Below are 19,992 nucleotides of genomic sequence, written 5' to 3'. Positions count from 1 at the left end.
CATTGGAATCAGACTCAGCTACGCCATCCACTTCCAATCTCCAAGCCAGTGATGTAAGAGGTTTACTCACTCTTTGCCAGTTGGATCAAGGTACAAATGACATGGATGGCAACATATCGACACAGGAAGAACTAAGAACTGCTGAGATCCCACAGATGGGAGCAGGATCAAGCCCATTTAAACCATCATCTACATTTATGCCCATCATGCCTAAGGATGCAATTGATTCATTTCATGATGTGGTAATATCAGATCTGAAGAAGTTGCACCACCAGGTCAAACATCGTGGCAGGATAAAACAAGATAAAGAAAAACAATACTGGGACTTGGTATCTAGATTAAAAAATGACTATCGCAATATAGTGTGCAGCTCCGACAAAGGCGGCAATATTGTTATATGGCCACAAGAACAATATATTGCTGAAGCTATCAAACAATTATCGGATCCATCATGCTATACCAAAACAGATGTCAAAATGTACGACGCGGCAAGGGATAAATTGAGAAAACTCCTCCTTCAGTACAAAAGGGAGGGTTTAATCTCTACTCAAGAATTCAAATTCCTGCATGTCGAATTACCTAGCATGGCACGCTTTTATCTAATACCCAAAGTCCACAAGGAAGTAACACCTGTACCGGGACGGCCAATTATTTCAGCTATAGACAGTATGGGTGAACACCTTGCTCAGTATATAGACCACTTTTTGCAACCATTGGTGGTTAAATTACCGACATATATCAAAGACACGGGACATTTTTTGAACAAAATCCATAATACCACCTGGACAGATAACTCTCTGCTAATTACGCTAGACATTGAGGCTCTGTATACGAGCATTGAACATCAGAAAGGTTTGAAGGCCTTGGAGTTCTTTTTAGGAACAAGGCCGATTGAATGTTACAATCACAGCAAAATGCTCATCACACTAACAGCATGGAGTCTCAATCATAATTTCTTTATGTTTGGCAAAGATATATATCTGCAGCAGAGAGGGGTGGCAATGGGGGCCTGCTTTTCCCCAAGCTACGCGTGCCTTCACGTGGGGTTTTGGGAAAGGCAGGTCCTCATGGGAATACATCAAAAGATTTTTATGGAACATGTCCAGATGTGGGTAAGATTCATTGATGATGTGTTTTTAATTTGGAGAGGAGATGTTTCTAGTGCACTTGCGTTTATTGATCAACTTAATGACAACGATTACAATTTAAAATTCACTCATCATATCAGTGAACAATCAGTTGATTTTTTAGATGTGAGGGTATACCACAAATCTGGCAAAATTGCAACTACCCTTCACAGAAAGACTACTGCTGGCAATGCAACCCTGCATGCCAGCAGTGCTCATCCGCAGCACACAATAGAAAACATCCCCTATGGAGAACTGCTCCGGCTTAAAAGAATTTGCAGCAGTGAGGACGAATTGGAGAGATGCACTACTGAAGCGTTGAGTAGATTCAGAAGGAGAGGGTATCATGCTGACACTCTAAAGAGGGCAGTTCAGAAAGTTAACAAGAAATCTAGGGACTGCCTTCTACAGCAAAATAGTGCAAGTTCAACTATTGAAAGAAACCCTGAACAGTCTGAGTTAAGATTTATTACACCGTACAGTTGCCAGAATAGGAAAATTAGATCAATCCTTACTAAAAGCTGGCCAATCTTACAAACAGACAATGTTATAGCATCAGACCTCCCTGACAACCCCAAAATCACCTTCAGGAGAGGGCCGACCCTCCGCAATCATGGCACTAATGCATTTCCCGAAATCCTCAAACCAAAAATCTGGTTCTCGCAACGTCAGGGCTTTTTCAAATGCTCCAGTTGCCGGGCTTGTAAGTTTGGTGTAAATACCAGTACTTACATGACTCCTTTTAGCCCCACACCTGTCAAAATCAAAGGCAAATACGATTGCAGAACGGAGTTTGCTGTATATGTCCTGACGTGCACTTGCGGCCTGAGGTACGTTGGGAGTACTCGGCTTGCAGTGCACGTCAGGATTTTGCAGCATCTCCGAGCAATTGTAAACAACGACAATGCCTACCCGGTGGCAAAACATTTCAAAAATGTGCACAGCAACAATTTGGAATGTCTCAGCTACTATGTTCTTACCTCTGTGCCTCGTCCTCGTAGAGGAGGAGACAGAGATAAGTTACTTCGACAACTGGAATCTAGAATGATATTAGAGCTTGACACTAAGGTCCCGAATGGTCTTAATACCACTGAGGACCTATATCATTTTCTATAAGTTACTGTATTATATATACAACAGCCTTGATGCACCGTTTGGCTCTATTTGGCACCACCATATGTTCAGAGGTTTATTAGTGTAGCCCGCCTCCCCTCTTAGGTCAACATACTGACTCATTAAACTAAACCAATTATTTTGCACACCCCTTTTTCTGTTTATTAGTAATTTGATTTACTTTTCCCTCATTTTGCCCCATGTATATATTTCACGTTTGAACTTTGAATTACAACCTACCATTACTGTGTGTTGCTGTAGGATATATGTACAACTATTATATTCAAAGTGAAACAATATTCAATGATTCTGTTTATTTATGTTTCTTATTGTATAATGTCATTCACTAGATGTTGGGCACACAATCCCATTATTTTTGTTGGGGAAAACATACTATTAGACGTAGGAGACTGGTTTGGGAAATTTGGGGTTGCCATCACAATGTTGATGTCCCCTTATTAAGTACACTTAGGTGGGGTTGCCATCACTATAAAACGATGTCCCCACCTGCTTACAAACAGGGCATGAATTGATTGATTTTTATGTATATTTGTATATATTTGTACAGTATTTATTGAGTATCAAGATGGTATCCACTGAATATAGTATTTCCAACACATATGTACATATGATATATGGTCTTTTGAATATATAGCAAATAGACGACAACAATATGTACATATATAAGTGACATTCATATTTATAGATATATTTATATTTTTATATATATGATGATCATTAACTTTCTGTGTTGATATATTTAGTTAAAGTGTGTTCAGTATGTGACAAAGTCTCAGTCTTCACTTTATCTAATTTACTTATTTACTGAGGATATACATAAATGAAAGTTTTTTATCATCCTTGCCCTTGTACACCTTTGTAAATATGTGTCACTAAGCATTTATGCGGATAGAATTTGTGACATAATTTTACTAGAATTCATTCTGTTACTTATTTTTGTGTCAGGGAAGCTTAAGCCACGTTAACATCATGTGTCTTTTCTCCTCTTATCCCGAGCTCATGCCATTGTTTACGTAATGAAAGTATGTTTTCAGTGTTTATAGGTGTCACATGGTATGCACATGCAGCTTAAAAGTTCAGGTGTGAGGGGTTTTTAATTGACTGTGATCAAGGGCACCCGCCCGAAACGCGTCAGTTTTCTCTCTCTGTTAAGCGTTGCTTAATAAATAATCTTTGCCTGATACTGGATTCGTGGAGTTGTCTGTTTTCCTGGGGACCCGGGACGGCAGTGTGGCTTCTTCTTTTTCCTGAGATATATATATATATATATATATAGATATATAGATATAGATACATATATATATATATATATATATATATATATATATAGATATTACCTACTGGCGGTCGCCAGTAGGTATATATAGTTAGGATTTTTTCTCTATGGGATTTTTGAAAATTCTATGTCTAATAACTTTGGCGTTTGTGGACGGAATTGGCTGAAATTTTCAGGAAAATGGCACATTTTGTTTCTGAGCAGCCCCTGAAAATTGGGGGGGGGTTCGTCAAGGGGGGGTCGAGAAAAAAGGGGGGTCCCAAAACGTGTTTTTAACATTGAGTTTTCCATAGGGCGGTTGGCCTCACTTTTAGCCCGAACGGCTGAATGGATTTGCACGAAACTTGGCAAAATTGTAGGAACTGGTAGCTCGATGTGCCTTTTGTAGGTCTCAATATATGTGCTACAGTGGATTTTGAGAAATTAACGTTTAAAAAAAGATATATATCTGTAACAGCGGACCGGGCAGCGCTCCAGTACGCGTACTTTTCGCGCAACGGAGCTTTGTGAAGCGAAGCTGATTGGTTCTCCGGCGTCTGTAAACATTCCAAACAGTCCGTAGCGGCCGCCATCTTGTCTCTCGGTAGGATCGAGAGACAAGAGGAGGCCAAAGCGAAGGGGCAAATGACCATAAGGGGGCATAGTAGATCCTCGCTGACCCCCTAGGTTTGATGTGGAGGTTTTAAAAGGGCCCCGCGGGGCAAAAAAAAAAAATAATAATAATAATCGAACGGCTGAATGGATTTGCACGAAACTTGGTAAAATATTAGGGACTGGTAGCCCGATGTGCCTTTGCTAGGTCTCAATATATGTGCTCCAGTGGATTTTGAGAAATTAACGTTCAAAAAAAGATATATATCTGTAACAGCGCTCCGCTTCGCGTAACGGAGGTTTGCGAAGCTAATTGGTCATTCTGTCACTGGGCTATAGTTGGGCTACATCTGGCTGATATTTGGGCTACATTTGTTTTTTTTGTCTCTGGCGGCCATCTTTGGGCTAAATTGGGCTACATTGGGCTTCATTGGGCTTCATTGGGCTACATTGGGCTACATTTGGGCTCCAACATATATATAGGCCAATGTAGCCCAATATATATTTTTCAAAGTTAATTTTCGTAAAAACCACTGGAGCATATATCTTGAGACATAGCAAAGGCACATCGGGCTACCAGTCCCTACAATTTTGCCAAGTTTCGTGGAAATCCATTCAGCCGTTCGAGCTAAAAGTGAGTCCAACCGCCCTATGGAAATGAAGGAAATGAATGGGTAATTTGTAATTAGCAAATAGCTCATCGCAAACTAGGAATGGTAAAGAATCGCTATTTATTCCTTAAAGTTCGCTATTTAGGAAATGCAAAAAACTTTGATGATACATATGGCGGTTCATCTCTAACAAGATAAGAAGCATAGGGATAGATTTATGATGACTGGCGCATCACCAGGGATGTGTTAGTCATTCTGTGCCGCTGTTCCGTCACCTATGGTGTGCTGCATTTACAATGCGGCGCATCATGGGGCAAAAACAGCACAGATGCGTGATGTATCTGTGCCGTAAAGGTGGCGCATTGCTGGAGTTGTATCGCAAGTGTGATGAAGCTCCAGCAAGGGTCGGGGGTGCCCCTGTCGCAGGGTTTCTGTTCTCACACAGAACTGTGGACAGAGGATTGGAACCTCGGCGAATTAGGGTGTCCCAAAACTCACCTTAGTAATCAAAAACCCCTTAGCAAGCTAGGTACAGTGTCACATTGGATATAACAAACTCTCAATGTTTAGACAATCCAGAATATGAACTTATAGTACCTCAGGATACGTGGAACTCATGAACAGTCGGTCGTTATATATTTCTTAGAAACCAGAACATGGAGTTAAGAAGAACACATGTGTATTTGAAATGTTTATTTACTAATGCCGTCTTCTCAGGCGTAGTATCTTAGATAATACAAGTACACATATTATCAGTAGCAAAATTACCAGCATAGTTACTAGTACATAAAAAGCGAATGGTGACAGTATGTTAACATGCTGTAAATGAATAAGAGTTAGCAACACTTATAAGCAGCCACGGGCCGTGGAGGGAGTTACGGTGGGGCAGGGAGGCGGGGAGGGGGAGGGGCAGGGTGGAGAGGGCTCCACCCTGCCCCTCCCCCTCCCAGCCTCCCTGCCCCACCGTAATTCCTCCACGGCCCGCGGCTGCTTATATCTCACCCTCCCTAATACACATATTATATTATTTGCTAAGAAGGTCTGTTTGTGTTGGTTTAGGGCGTGCCCATACTTTAGTGTCTTAGATTTGAAGGAATCACATCAGCATACACCAGCTCTCTCTTCATGTGAACCGCATCAACTGTTGTGTATGTGTGTTCGGCAAAGCAATATAAAACCCGCCTCATGCCCAGAATTGGCAGAAGCTGCACTTATGTTATGAGTATGAAGTCGTGGAGATCAGACCTCATAACAATTCTGTATCGTGTTGTTCTTGAAACTTCAGCACTCGCTGTACAGATATAGTTTAACAAGCAAAGCAGATAGTAGAGCAATAACATATTATTCTCATGTAAACCACGATGAACTACTAGGTTGAAAGCTAAAGCAACAACTAAGTGTCGTGTGCAGAAGTTGCAAAAAAGGAAAAATGGCGTTTAAACCGGTAATGAGCCCATGCTAACTTAACACGGTGTAAAGATATCCAGGACCTAGATGACACCTCCCCATGATCCGGAAACGAACTGAATAAGATAATAGAAGTGCCATCTCATGAGAGCAGATTGCAACTTTATATGTGGACGGTCCGCAAGGTAAAACATTAAAAACTAGGAAAATTTAATGCTAAAGAAAAATAAAACAGCCAAGTACTTTATCGAGTCTTAAGCCAATAGGCAAGCTAAATAATAAAAACTTGACAAATAAGTCAATGAATTGTCAATGAAATGCTAGTACTCAGCATATCAAACATGAAAAAGGTCTATGACATAACTGTGTATGCAAAATAAGCTGCAACAGCCTCCAATAGGAAGTCACCGTCTTCATCCGAAAAGAGTTCAGCCATCCAATTTAAAAGCGGAAAAGAAGATACGTGCTCTCCCAGCACCGGATCCTCTATCACCATCAGAGGACAGCTCGGTGGGTTTTCAAGAAAGCTCTGTTCCAAGAAAGACTGTGTTGCCGCCAGTAAATTCCAGGGACCAATTAGTCCATGCATCAATGCCACAGCCATAATCCTTTCGCCAGGACAAACCAACTCGTGAGTAATGATAGGAGTCATCAGCTGATTAAAGTCGACGTCAGGAGAAACCGGTCCGCAGAGACACAAATCAATGGCCCAATCGAAATCACAGGTCAGGCAGTGAAATACAGGCTGGACACAGGTGAAGTAGGAGAATCGAAAAGATAATCCATATGCCGTGCTTAATATCGCCAACGGCATTGTGCCATAATATTCTAGCATGCGATTGCGGAACAGTGTCAGCAGCTGCAGGGCGGGAGCTTGCACAGGAGGGACATCCATATTTAAAAATGTAAAAAAGCACAAGAGCGTCCGCTGGTAATGCAAGTAAAAATGGGAATCCACGAAGCAGAGTGGAAAAAATAGAATGAAAGAAAGCAGGGATGACTCCAAAGATTTTCTCAAATGAAGTCACGAGACCACTGGTAACAACTTTAAAAAAGTGCGCCAGGGCCTTTGTGGAGGACGCGTCAAAGATAGTCCGAACCATGTCGCTGAAATGCAAAGGCGAATCAGTATTTAAAAGGGTCTGCACCTCTGTACGGGTGTTCGCTATGTGAAGCACGAAAGTTTCACGGGCCGAACTCAAGGCCACCTCTCTCTGAGACAAAAGAGCTCTTATTCTTGCCATGCCGTTGAAATGTGCTCCCAAGGTTGGTATTTGTGGCCAGATTGAAAACTCCCTATGTTCATGTGTGGGAGGAAATAGAACATTTCTGCAGCAAATAACCCGTTCACTTACTGTTACGATAAAAGGAATACTTTTAATTAACCCAGAACAATCTTCATTATTGAGCATCAAATAACTACCATTTTCCAACAACTTGAACGTGGGGATGATAGCAGGAACTGGCGTGCCTTGCAACACGCAAGCCATATTTGGGCGGTGTTTGTTGCATGAACCGTGTAACTGTATGTGCCTACACATTAGTGAATGATCTGGCGTCTCAGTGCATTCCTCTCCATTCAGATAAACTTCTTGATCATCTTTGAAACATCTGTATGTGTATGGAAGCGACCAGACCTCATGAAGAAAAGCACTACCTAAAGGTTCATAACGACCTATTGGTATATATTTCATACAATTTGAAAACTTATATAAAGCAAAAGGCAGCGTTATTAAACCGTGGATAAGGCACGTTGCCAAAAAACCCGCAATCCTCTGCTGATGATGTCACTGAGCATGTCATGAATGATGTAATATGTGACATCATCAGCAGTGGATTACGGGTAATAGTATCTCTAGTTTACTCCCCTATAGCTGTCTTTCTTTTAACATAAGTGTCTGTTTCCTTCCCTTATACTTACTGTTTTTTTTTTTTTTTTAATTTTTTGGTTCACTTCCGGTTCGCGTACCGGCGAGCGAACTGGGAAGCGAACTACGAGAAATAGAGGTTGGCACAGTTCCAAATATTGTACCAATTTTTTAATAACGGGGAGGTAGTTCTGAAAAGAACTTTTTTTTTATTGTTTTTGTTGTTTTATATTTTTTTTATTATTTTTCTGAACATTTTTTTACTTTTTTTGAATTTTTCTGAACAGTTTTATATTTTTTTGGGTTTTTCTTGCAGGGGGCAATGAAAACGATTCATTGTAAAGGGCTCAACAGGAGCAACAAAACAAAAAAAAAGTATTTATTATTTGGGGCGTTTCGTACAAACTTGCATATGATAGTCAATATCTCTGTTGATCAGAGTGATGCTTCTTTCTCCGTAGCAAATGAATCCATTGCAATGTACGCAGACGTGTTTTACTTCATGAAATCTCGTTTGAATATTTGGCACCATCTCCCTGCCCTCTGGTCCCGTTACTTCCGGTACAACAGATCTTCTGGCCATAATAGGGAGATTATCTAGGTCGTTACGAAACTGTGCAGCACTGTAGTTGTTAGGATGCCACCTAGTCATATGGCGATGCATTGTGTAGTTTCCGAAACTGTATTTTTTGTCGGTCCCTCTGGACAGTCTATCTTGACATATAAGGCAAGTTACGTATCTTGCATTTACTTTTTTCTGACCTTTGGGAATTTTAAAAAATTGCCAAATGAAGTTTTCTTTCCGGTGAGACGTCCTGGGCTCCTCAGGCAAAAAGTGCCTCTCTTCGTGCTCGTCGTCCTGTTCTTCTTCTTCCTCTTCTTGCTGAATTATAACTTGAGCAGGTGGTCCACTCTTCCTTGGATGTGGTGGAGGTGGTGGGGAAGCACCAGCTGAAGCTACTAAAGAAGCCATTGCTCACTGGTAACAAAGGGTCTTTCTCTCACAAAGATGAAAGTCAGAGTGAGGAAAGAAGGAGGGGTTTTCATCATTTGGGAAAAACAATAGTTCTCAACCAATGAAAAGTGTTCATTTTAGATTATATGACCTAGTCTTACATCATTAGGAAACCAAAAGCGAAATGAACCAATGAAAAGTGTTATTACCAAGTCACATGACCTGCTGTGTTTACGTTAAGCCCTTTGCAGGGCCTCCAGGTTTGCTTCCAGAAACCTGTGCTTTGCGACTCGGTAAGCGTACCAGTTCGCTAACGTAGCACGTCATATGACGTATCACGCGACAACGCGAAACGTCATGCGGACGGGAGGCGTCACGATGTTGTTTTCTAACGCGGCAGTTGCGGTAAAGAAACGTTTACCGGCTCGCGGTCTATTTCGCGGCATCAAGGTCAGCTAACGGGAAGCTTCCCGATTCGCGAAGCGGGAACAAAGAAAAAAAAATATTTTAAAAAAAAATTATTAATAAACATATAAAATATCTTTTTGGATTTAAAGAAGAATACATTTTACAGCTACAGATATTAGCTGTTAAAAAACCAATGAAATTCACTGAAAAAACCATAGGTTATAGACCATATATAGTTAGGAATTAGCATTTACAAAACCTTGAAAATTCACTGAAAAAACCATAGGTTATAGACCATATATAGTTAGGAATTAGCATTTAGAAAACCTTATTTTACTCACACAAAACCATTGAAATTCCATATATAGTTAGTTGCACTAACTATATATCGCGCACCCGCAATCCACTGCTGATGATGTCACATATTACATCATTCATGACATGGTCAGTGACATCACTGATGACATCACTGATGACATCTCAAATGACATCACTGATGACATCTCACTTGACATCAATGATCACATCACTGATGATATCATTCATGTGATAATACAATGCATCTCCTCACACTCTAATATAACCTCCGTTACACCCAGTGTTAAATAGAGAGTATCATTTTTGAAACCATTGACACACCAATACTAGTTACTACATACGCACTCACTGATTCCTATGTCTACACACACATTCACTCATACAATCATTCATACATACAATCACTCATCTTTACAACACTATCATATGCACTCATACACCTATACAGACACTCACACTCTGCCACTCATCCATGGAGTTACTCACACACCTAGTCAGTCCTGAAAAGAATCAATCACACTTCCATTTTCTCATCTATACAGTTAAACACAGAACACCTTACATTTTTGAAACATATACTAACACATACTTACTCTCTTATAGAATCACTGATACAAGTACACATTGATCTGCACAGAGTCACACACCTCCCAGCCAGCCATACACACACTCAGTCTCCCATACAAATACTTGTGCAACCAATCAATAACCCATATAGCTACTTATATAGCTACTGATCAACACATGCAGCAGCTTGCACAACAACAGACATACTGATGCACACTTTCAGACAGTTTAGTCACTAACCCGTGCATTCAGTAAGACGCATTTAATCACTCACTCATACAGTCAATCACGCACCTACTAAAACCTTCATTCAGACACTTATACATCCACTCATTCTTCAATATGTAAAACATATTTAAACTTTACAAAAACACATAATCACTGGATGTTGTCATCAGTGATGTCATCAGTGATGTCACTGACCATGTCATGAATGATGTAATATGTGACATCATCAGCAGTGGATTGCGGGTGCGCGATATATAGTTAGTGCAACTAACTATATATGGAATTTCAATGGTTTTGTGTGAGTAAAATAAGGTTTTCTAAATGCTAATTCCTAACTATATATGGTCTATAACCTATGGTTTTTTCAGTGAATATATATATATATATATATATTTAAAAAAAAATTATTCTCCTTAATTTGGACACAATATTTTCTTTTGTGCCATGATGCTTCTATAGTCGGTATTTCAACATATAGATATGTGCCAAATAAGCATGTTACTACATCATGCTACACAGAAACTACGTTTTATTGGTTTTACCTGACTTTAAAACTATTTATTTTTTTCCACAGGCTTTCCAGGGCTTGTTGGGACCCCGGGATCTCAGGGCCGTCCAGGTATCTCTGGATATTCAGGTGAAAAGGGGAATGTTGGAGTCCCAGGTCTACCAGGACAACCAGGTGAGCAAAAACAGTACATTCTGGTTACATCTGTTTTGCAGAAAATATGGCATTGCTGTCTTTACTTGACCGGTTTGATAATTACTGCTCGCTGACATGTATGTGCTTCTCCGAGCAGTAGATATCTATTCTGTGCAAATGAGTAAGACTATGATGAGGGAATTCTAAGGCACTCTGGGAGTATCATACACTGTAAATAGGTCATTTGAAAATACATGTCCTCTCACTCCCCCTGACTCACTCACTTTTCCTACTACCAAACTCGCCCGATGACTGCAATGATCACCTCTGTTGACATAGCCCTATATCCTACCTCCTACCTCATGCCTCCTGGATTTATACTAAGTCGCAGACACTGAACCTTTTAATACATTAATCATCTGGGCTTTTGAAGCACTGCTCTAATTTGAATGTATTCAGCATTTTGCAGCTATTTCTCGGCCTCTGTCACGACAAAGTGTATCTTCTTCAATTTTGGAGCATGGACCTAACTTGCTGAAAACCCAACTTATTCAAAGTGACTTGTGAATTGTCAACCAGTCATCGACCTTCCTGTTTAAGCTCGGACTAATGACAAACATGTGTCTCATATATAGAGAGGTCACTTTTCAACTCATTTTTATTCCTCAGCACGCATCACAAGGCAAGAAGTTGTCTAATTCAGGTCCAGGATGCATTCTCTGTGTCAGACTGGGTCAATGTTTCTTTACTTCCAACATTTGTTTCTAACTGATTGTGGTTTATCATATCTTCCAATGGAGCTGAGAAAAACAGTAATCCTAGCGCTTACGATCTCAAAAATTGATTACTGCAATGCCTTATTTGTAGGAGCTAAAACTCGAGTTCTTGATAAACTTCAAACCCTACAGAACGCAGTCCTGCTGAATCTTCCTAAGTTGTGCTTAGTAACCAACTCTACCAGGGATCTCCATTGGCTCCTCATTCGGGCACGCATCCAGTTTAAAGCACTTTACTGGGTCCACAAGGACTACATTTAGATGGTCCTTCATTTTTGCAAGACATTTTTAAATGGTACTCCCCCACCAGTACTTTGCTGACTAGCGGTGCCCAAAAAGTGCAAGTTCATAGAATAAGAAAAGCCCATTGGGGGTTGGGAGGGAGGGAGTTTTTCCCACACTGCTACAAAATGGTGGAACTTTCTTCCTAAACATTTGCGATTTCAATCCAATCTTCTAAAGTTTAGGATGGACTTAAAAAGGTGGCAATTTAAATCTGCAACTTAAATGAATCTCCTTAGACAACTGGTTCTTAATTTAGTTACTTTTTCCTCAACTTTATCCACCATTTTTTCTGATACTAGCACCAAGATGCCTTGTTTGGTATTAGCGCACTCTATAAGACCCATATAACATAATTTAACTTATAACATTGTACTTTATTTTATGTATTTATTTATTATATGAGTTTGTAGAGCGCGGCAGCTACCCCTAAGGGTTTCCCGGCGCTAAGATTGTGCAACTAATAAAGTCAGGTAGAGGCGGATGCAGTTATTGATCAAAGAGCCAGGTCTTAACGACTTTGCGGAAGCAACTGTGACTATCCTCCGACCGAATGATCAGAGGAAGAGAGTTCCATAACTGAGGCCCCAGATAGGCAAAGGAATGGCCTCCCATTCAAGAAAGTTTGACCCTCGGCACAGAGAAGAGGATTTGGGAGGAGGATCGGAGGGAACGGGTAGGAGAATACAATTTCACCAAGGTCTGAAGATAACTTGGGGCCACCTTCTGTCTGATCTTGTGCATATAGGTAAGCGCCTTGAACTTCGCACGGTTTTCCACCTTCAGCCAATGAAGCTCACAAAGGTGGCTGGATACATGGTCGATTTTACGGCGGCCACTAAGCAGGCGCGCTGCGGCGTTTTGTACCAACTGAAGGCGGCGTGTGACAGCCTTGGCCGCCCCCAGGTAGAGTATGTTACCATAGTCCAACCGGGAGGTGACCAAGGCACTCACGACCGATTGCTGGGTATCCACAGGCAACATCCACAAGATCTTTCTCAACCACCGTATAATGGTGAAGCATGTGGATGATACCTTGTTTACTTGGCATTGCATTGTCAGATCCTTGTCAATAACAACACCGAGATTACGTACGTGTTCCACAGGTGCTGGAAGGGGGCCGAGTTCAATAGGCCAGTGCCTCGAGGTCCATAGGTCGGGTTTGTGCCCCAGGACAAGGACTTCGGTCTTACCCCTATTCAACTTGAGAAGGTTATGGTCCATCCACTTGGCAATTTCACCAAGCCCAACTGAAAGGAGAGAGGTGGAGGCCTTGTCAGATTTAGTAAGCGCAAAGACAATCTGCGAATCGTCGGCGTACGTACATAAATAGAGTGAGACCGACGCTATCTGCTATGTGGGCTAAAGGGGTAACATACAGATTGAAAAGAAGGGGGCTAAGAATGGAACCCTGAGGGACATACTTTATGCCCAGCTAATACTTGCCTGTAGGTAGCCCACTATTTAATCAGTGCTCCACCACACACATAGACTTCAGCAACTTCAATGGTAGGTCCTTGTTGGAAACAGAACCAGTGACCCAGAGACTACTGTGATTCAGAAGGTGGTGATTTAATCTGTTGGTGCACTGGTTCCTTGGAAAACGTAACAGCCCTCCCCGCCAGAGGACATGCTGAGGCTTCAAGCGTGAAGATGTATAAGAGCAAAGAGGTTATCTTCTCTAGACTTGCACTGCAAAAGATATCTGAACAAAATTAGTCATGAGTCCTAGAGTACAGTCAAACAAAATGTAAATAATAGCTGAAGACTGTGATCACGTAAGTGTGTACTTACCAATGTCTCCTTAAATGAGCCCATACTCACTGCCTTAGAATCATTCATTTCAATTTTGTATTTAATTTCCTGCCAATTACATAGACCAATATTTCAAATATTCGTAGCTATCAATTGTGTAAAATTTTTAAAGTGGCTGGTTAATCTTGTTATCTTTTCATTAGAAAATAATTTGTCTCATTTTCAGAACATTTTGCTATTAAACCTCTGGCTGCAGCTTTCTCCTGAAAAGACTCCAGTCTGCATGCTGCCTATCAATATTAGACTATGTTATACAGTGTTGTAATGTGTTATAAAAAAAACACAAAAAGCACAGAGGGAGCATTGATCGACCCAAGAAATAAAAAATATATCTGCACATTTGTTCACAGGCCTCCCCGGGTACAGAGGTCTAACCGGACTGCATGGATTACCAGGCAGCAAAGGATTCCCCGGATCACCAGGTTTGTTTCCCAGTTCGTTTAATCATGCACAAATGTTGACTTAGAGCACGAATGATCCCATCTCAATCTTAATCTCCTAACAGGTCCTGATGCCTTCGGAACTCAAGGCTCGTTTGGCAGTAAAGGAGAAAAGGGAGAACTAGGAGAGCGGAGTGCTATATCTGGAGAACCAGGAGCTCCGGGTCTGAAGGGAACGCAAGGCGATCCAGGTTAGTAATGGAACCAACAGCACTTTTATTTCTGAGGACATGGGCTTCATCTTCGGTGCCATATTCTTGTCACCCTCTATTGCCCTTTTCAACCAGAAAACTAAATGTTTGTAATTTATCAGGTCCTTGGCATAATGTTAAAAAAGTTTTATGTGTGTTATATTGTACCTCTCCCCAGAGAGTTAACGTAATCCTTTATAACACTTCATTCCACAACTTTCTGACTTATTGTAGGCCATTATCTAAAGCAAGTAGAATCAGTTCTGTGACTTGAATGCCCCGATGGTAGAGATGTCTGGTTTGTTTCTGCACTTCGAAGCCCCTGCCTGCTTCCAGGTCACATGATCGTGCAGGGATTTGACGTTCTCTTTGTGACCGCTTCCCTGGGCACGCCTGACCCTCGTTTATTCTGCTATGACTCACACAAAGAAACATCAGACCCCTAACCTGATTGGCTTTCTTAAATAACCCACTCTCCAGCTGGCACTAGGGACAACAAAATGTACCAGGTAACTGTAGACATCTGCTGTTTCTATGCAGTAACATCTGCACTTCCTTGTTGATTGCTGCATACATGCCTTGATGCTTTGTTTGATTTCGCACCTCTGAACCACAGCCTGCCTGCAGGCCAATTCACCAAGCAGGACCAGCTCCCTCGATCTGGTCAACACCTAGATCGTCTTTTCCTATTGAACCTTTCCTCCCAATCTGGCCGGGCAAAACTTTTCCTGTTTGAAACTGTTTAAGCCAGGAAGGGCCTTGAGGAGAGTCCTTTCTACCCCTCTCTCTTTTCTATTCACTGCTGCTCTTCCCTCTACAGTGCACTTTAAGTGCCAACCCCCCTCTATGGAACCATGATTCCTCCTAGGGCCGCTTATTCATCTAACCTTGCTGGACTGAAAACAGACCTTCCCAAGGGTTTTGTGCTGCTGTGGGTGGGAGAATTAAGAAAGCTGTGCTGGCTTGTGCATCTACCTCTACTGAATGGATACATTAACTCACAACTCTCTCACTAGCTCATGGGACACAGGTCTCATAGTGAGGCGCTCCTTTCCTAGTTAAGCTAGCATTTCATAGGCTCCTCTGTTTGGGGATGGGAAGCTGCATCTCCCTGTTCTACCTGATTCCATAGACTAAATATGTTGTTGACATCTAACATAATGCCCCAGGCATCCCTGGTGAACCCTATTAACCAGTAGCTTGGAAGCTGCAACTTCCAGTGGATTGCGACTATGTACATCTTGGGTGAACCTCATAAAATATGCTCACCGAGGATAGCATCAACATTCCCCAGTGTGCCGATGATACAAAATCTACTTGAAAGTTATCTCTCTTTCAGGCACCCAATGCCTCAACCACCATCTAGACCTGAATGTCCAGCATCTACCTGAAGAACAACCTAACCAAGATAGAATTTCTATTATTTACCAAGAACAACAAGCAAGACACCGTACAAACCTTGATCCATAGCATGAAACTTGACATCTTTGAACCCCAACTTTCACCAAATGGCAAGTCACTTGGTTTTCACCCTGGATACCAGTCTCATCCTCAAGGAGCACTTGCCAAGAAAACAAAGAAGGTCTGGACCAGCTCATTTTTCTACAGAAAGTGAATCAATTCCTTCCAGGAAGCAACTTCAGAACTGTTGTTCAAGCCTTCATACTCTCACATCTGGACGGTGGCAATGTCCTGCTACATGGCCTTTCAGACTACACACGAGCACTCTTTAAGGGCAGACTGCATGCCGCACCACGCCTCATCCAAAACTTAAAGAAATATGATAATATCAACCCCATCCTGGTGGAACTCTATTGGCTCCTCTTGCAGCTTGCAACATCTTCAAAACCAGCTGCATCATTTAGAAAACCATCACAACCAGAGCACCCCACTTGTTTTGCAGACATGGTCACCGTCTCTGGTCTTTTTCAGCACACCTGCAGCCAGGACACCGTCAGACTGCAGATTAGGAAGTGTAAAATAGAAACAATAAAGCAGCATGCCTTTTTCATCTATGCCCCCAGGATCTGGACTGCCACAACTATGCTCCAATTTAGTGAAGAATTGAAGACTCACCACTCAAAAGAGCACTACACCACAATGCATTAACGGTCAATAACCCAACTACCTCACCAATTACTCGTCGGCTTTATGCTTAACTTTGACCCTGAACAGGGGTCCACGGCCTTTTGGCTAGGTTCACACTATAGAAGTTCCATATACATGCATACTTACATAGATTCACCACTTTTGTGGGTTGGGAACCTTGGGGCCTATTATCAAGAACGGCGAGAAAATGGAAACTGCCACTAAAGCGGCGATAATGGGCTTGATAATATGCCCTTGTGAATTCCCGTAGCAGCCCAGGTTAACACCAGAACCTGGGCTGCTATGGGAATTCACAAGCGGTACAAAAGGGGGTGGTGATGGACGGAGCATCTGAACCAATCAAACACTCACACCCAGTCAAAAGATCTGGGTTTGATCCATCACCGTTCTTTAGCCCACTCTGCCACCCAAAGTTCAGACATGGCTATATGCAAATCAGTCTGAGCCTGTGCCTCATGGGAACAGTCCAGCCCGAACTGCCAAGCCATGCCTTCCCTGGAAACAAGCTTCCGAGGACCGGTTTGTGGCATTACAGCCGTCTTCAGCCCGGCTTGCTTGAATCCAGTGGCAAAGTGAGCAAGGGACTCACGTCTGAGCATACCCTGCCACACTTATGGCAGCCAAAAGCGGTGCAAAAGGGGGTGGTGATGGACGGAGCATCTGAACCAATCAAACACTCACACCCAGTCAAAAGATCTGGGTTTGATCCATCACCGTTCTTTAGCCCACTCTGCCACCCCAGTTCAGACATGGCTATATGCAAATCAGTTTGACCCTGTGCCTCATGGGAACAGTCCAGCCCGAACTGCCAAGCCATGCCTTCCCTGGACCGGAAACAAGCTTCCGAGGACCGGTTTCTAACCGTTCTTTAGCCCACTCTGCCACCCCAGTTCAGACAATTCACAAGAGCATATTATCAAGCCCATTACCGCCTTTTTAGCGTCAGTTTCCTGCCGCTAAAGCGCCGATAAATTTATCGCCGTTCTTGATAATATGCCCCCATATCTTCCTGAGGGCTGTTCGTTCCTCACTCCTAGAGGTACTGCATAGACACTTCAGTGTCCTGTAATACTGTTGCACCTCCACCTTTCCTGAGTGGTCCAATAGATCTGTATTCCTTGTTCAGACTGGCAGTCTGTCCCTTTCAGTAGATTGTGCATCCAACACTTCAGGGTTGACGTCTTAGAGCACTGAAGCATCCCATGCATGATGTCCAGCACTCTCCATGCATGCCAGACTTCAACCCTACATCCTACTGACCATGTTTAGATATCAGGATAGCCCCTTACCCAATTGTGCAAGGATGGTAATTATAGTAAGTACCCAATATTGCCACTCTGTCAACCAAGCTATCTGATCCACATAATATTTAAGGGCATCAACATGTTTGCCAAGACATCTTTTAAGCTTTTCATCGAACCTCACACATAAGACCTAATCATTTACCACATAAGCCATGTTATAAACCCACACTGTAGCAGCCATGCACATTAAATGAGGCAGCCTGTAACTCCAATTTCTAAAGTGTATTTAATCACAAGTGTATCTGTCCTACAATTGTGATTCACTCGGTGCTTAATAACACATGGACACGTTGTTTACAATGTGTCCATGCAATCGTGAGCATTCCTTTGAATCTTAGACTACATCAAAAATCTTCCCATAAGGTCTCACTAATACCCCATAGTGTAACTGCCAATTGTTAGTACAAAAAAAAGTGCACTACAAACATTTTTTTCGGCTAAAATGTCCTATCAAAAAAGTTGTGGTTAACATGTATGTCTGTGTTACATTCAGAAATGTAAAGGTTCATAAAACGAGTTTAGTACCACCGTATTTTTTGGTCACTTTTTTGTATGTGTTTTTTTAGATAATCAACATCCTCCTCCAATGCTACTCCCATTTTCATTTGTGTATTTTTAATGTTGTCAGTGATAGCCACTGCCCACCAGTTCTTTCTGTCTCCTACATCTGTTTATCTTTTGAACATCTACATTCAAAGGCATACCAGTAAAAGGGTGCTCCTATTTGCCTATTTTATAGACAGTTCTAAATACACTACGTGCCTGTCTGTATTTTTGTTTGCATTTTCCCATAGTACTGTGGATCGGTTTCACAATCCCTCATTTCTAAAAATTGCCAGTGCCATGAAATGACAAAAGCTATTCCCTGATCAGATTGCTTAAGTGTATGGACGAGGATATAAAGGGATAAATTGCCACCTAATCTGAAGTACACTCTAAAAAGGATAAATGAATGCAAAGCTGATAGTATACCTTCTGGGAACCCATGAAACCTCAACACAAAGATTCGGATGGGTTGATGGGGAGGCAGGACACATCTCCTAAGCTACTAGAGTGATGTTAAACATTACTTGATTTGTCATACTCAGTGAAGAATTCCGAGAAGTGGAATAAATCCACTAAATTAGTAACTGGAAAATTTGTACTAAGTCACTGCAACAGGTCTACGTGCTTTACAGACTTTTGTCACCAGCTGATATAAAGTTTATTATACAGGCCGCTGGACAGCTGAGGCATAGAGTTCACCTACAGGGGTTCATACAGTGGCATTCAGTGTATACTGATTTCTGCAGCAGGTACATTAACCACCACCCAGAAACATCTCACATGCATACATCAGATCTGACATGATCCTCCACACAGTGACCTCGCAGGCTTACTTCACATCTTATTAACACTTCTCACACTGCCCTTGCAAGCTTACCTTCCCAGCAGAACTCACAGGCTCCCTCACGCTCTCAGTTTACGCGATTGCCTCACACTTGACACCATCCTTTTGCTCTATTTATTTAGTGTTTGCTGTGGGCGGATAATGGGCTCAGTCACTTACAGTCAGGGTGAGTCTTGCAGGGAGGTTCTAGAGATGAAAATATAGGCGATGGGAGTAGGGGTGCAGCACCCCCAAAATAACCATGCTGGGCTACAGGGAGTGTGAAAGGAAATGCTGGAGAATGTAATTTTTTTGTAAACAAATATTTAAATACCTGCAAATTAACCGTACAAATATTTTAAAAATATATCAGCAGCTAGGAATGCGCAAATGAGGCGCAATTATTTGTAAATCTGAAGTGTGGTGGAAACAAAGATTTTAATAGGATTAAAATAAATCAAAACAATATACTTTGTGAAGCGCAAATGATAAATCTATTCGCCGAAGCCTGATTTCCACATATTATCATGTGTTCACTACATAGTTGTATCAGTAAAACGGTATAGATATACA

At 41.8% G+C, this 19,992-nt stretch overlaps 1 protein-coding gene across 1 annotated transcript in view; it reads left to right on the top strand.

Annotated features, from left to right (window-relative positions):
• The window catches only part of COL4A2 (collagen type IV alpha 2 chain), a 732,177-nt gene that overhangs the window by 651,465 nt on the left and 60,720 nt on the right, over window positions 1-19,992 (top strand). The window contains exons 38-40 of the mRNA XM_078657554.1: window positions 11,065-11,172; window positions 14,357-14,428; window positions 14,512-14,637. Of these exons, the coding sequence (XP_078513680.1) occupies window positions 11,065-11,172; window positions 14,357-14,428; window positions 14,512-14,637 (306 nt within the window). The remainder of the gene's footprint in view (window positions 1-11,064; window positions 11,173-14,356; window positions 14,429-14,511; window positions 14,638-19,992) is intronic.

Source organism: Lissotriton helveticus, chromosome 8 (assembly GCF_964261635.1).
Source record: "Lissotriton helveticus chromosome 8, aLisHel1.1, whole genome shotgun sequence".
NCBI classification, from domain to species: Eukaryota; Metazoa; Chordata; class Amphibia; order Caudata; family Salamandridae; genus Lissotriton; species Lissotriton helveticus.
The sequence above is the reverse complement of the archived record's forward strand: the minus strand, read 5'-3'. Positions and strand labels throughout refer to the sequence as shown.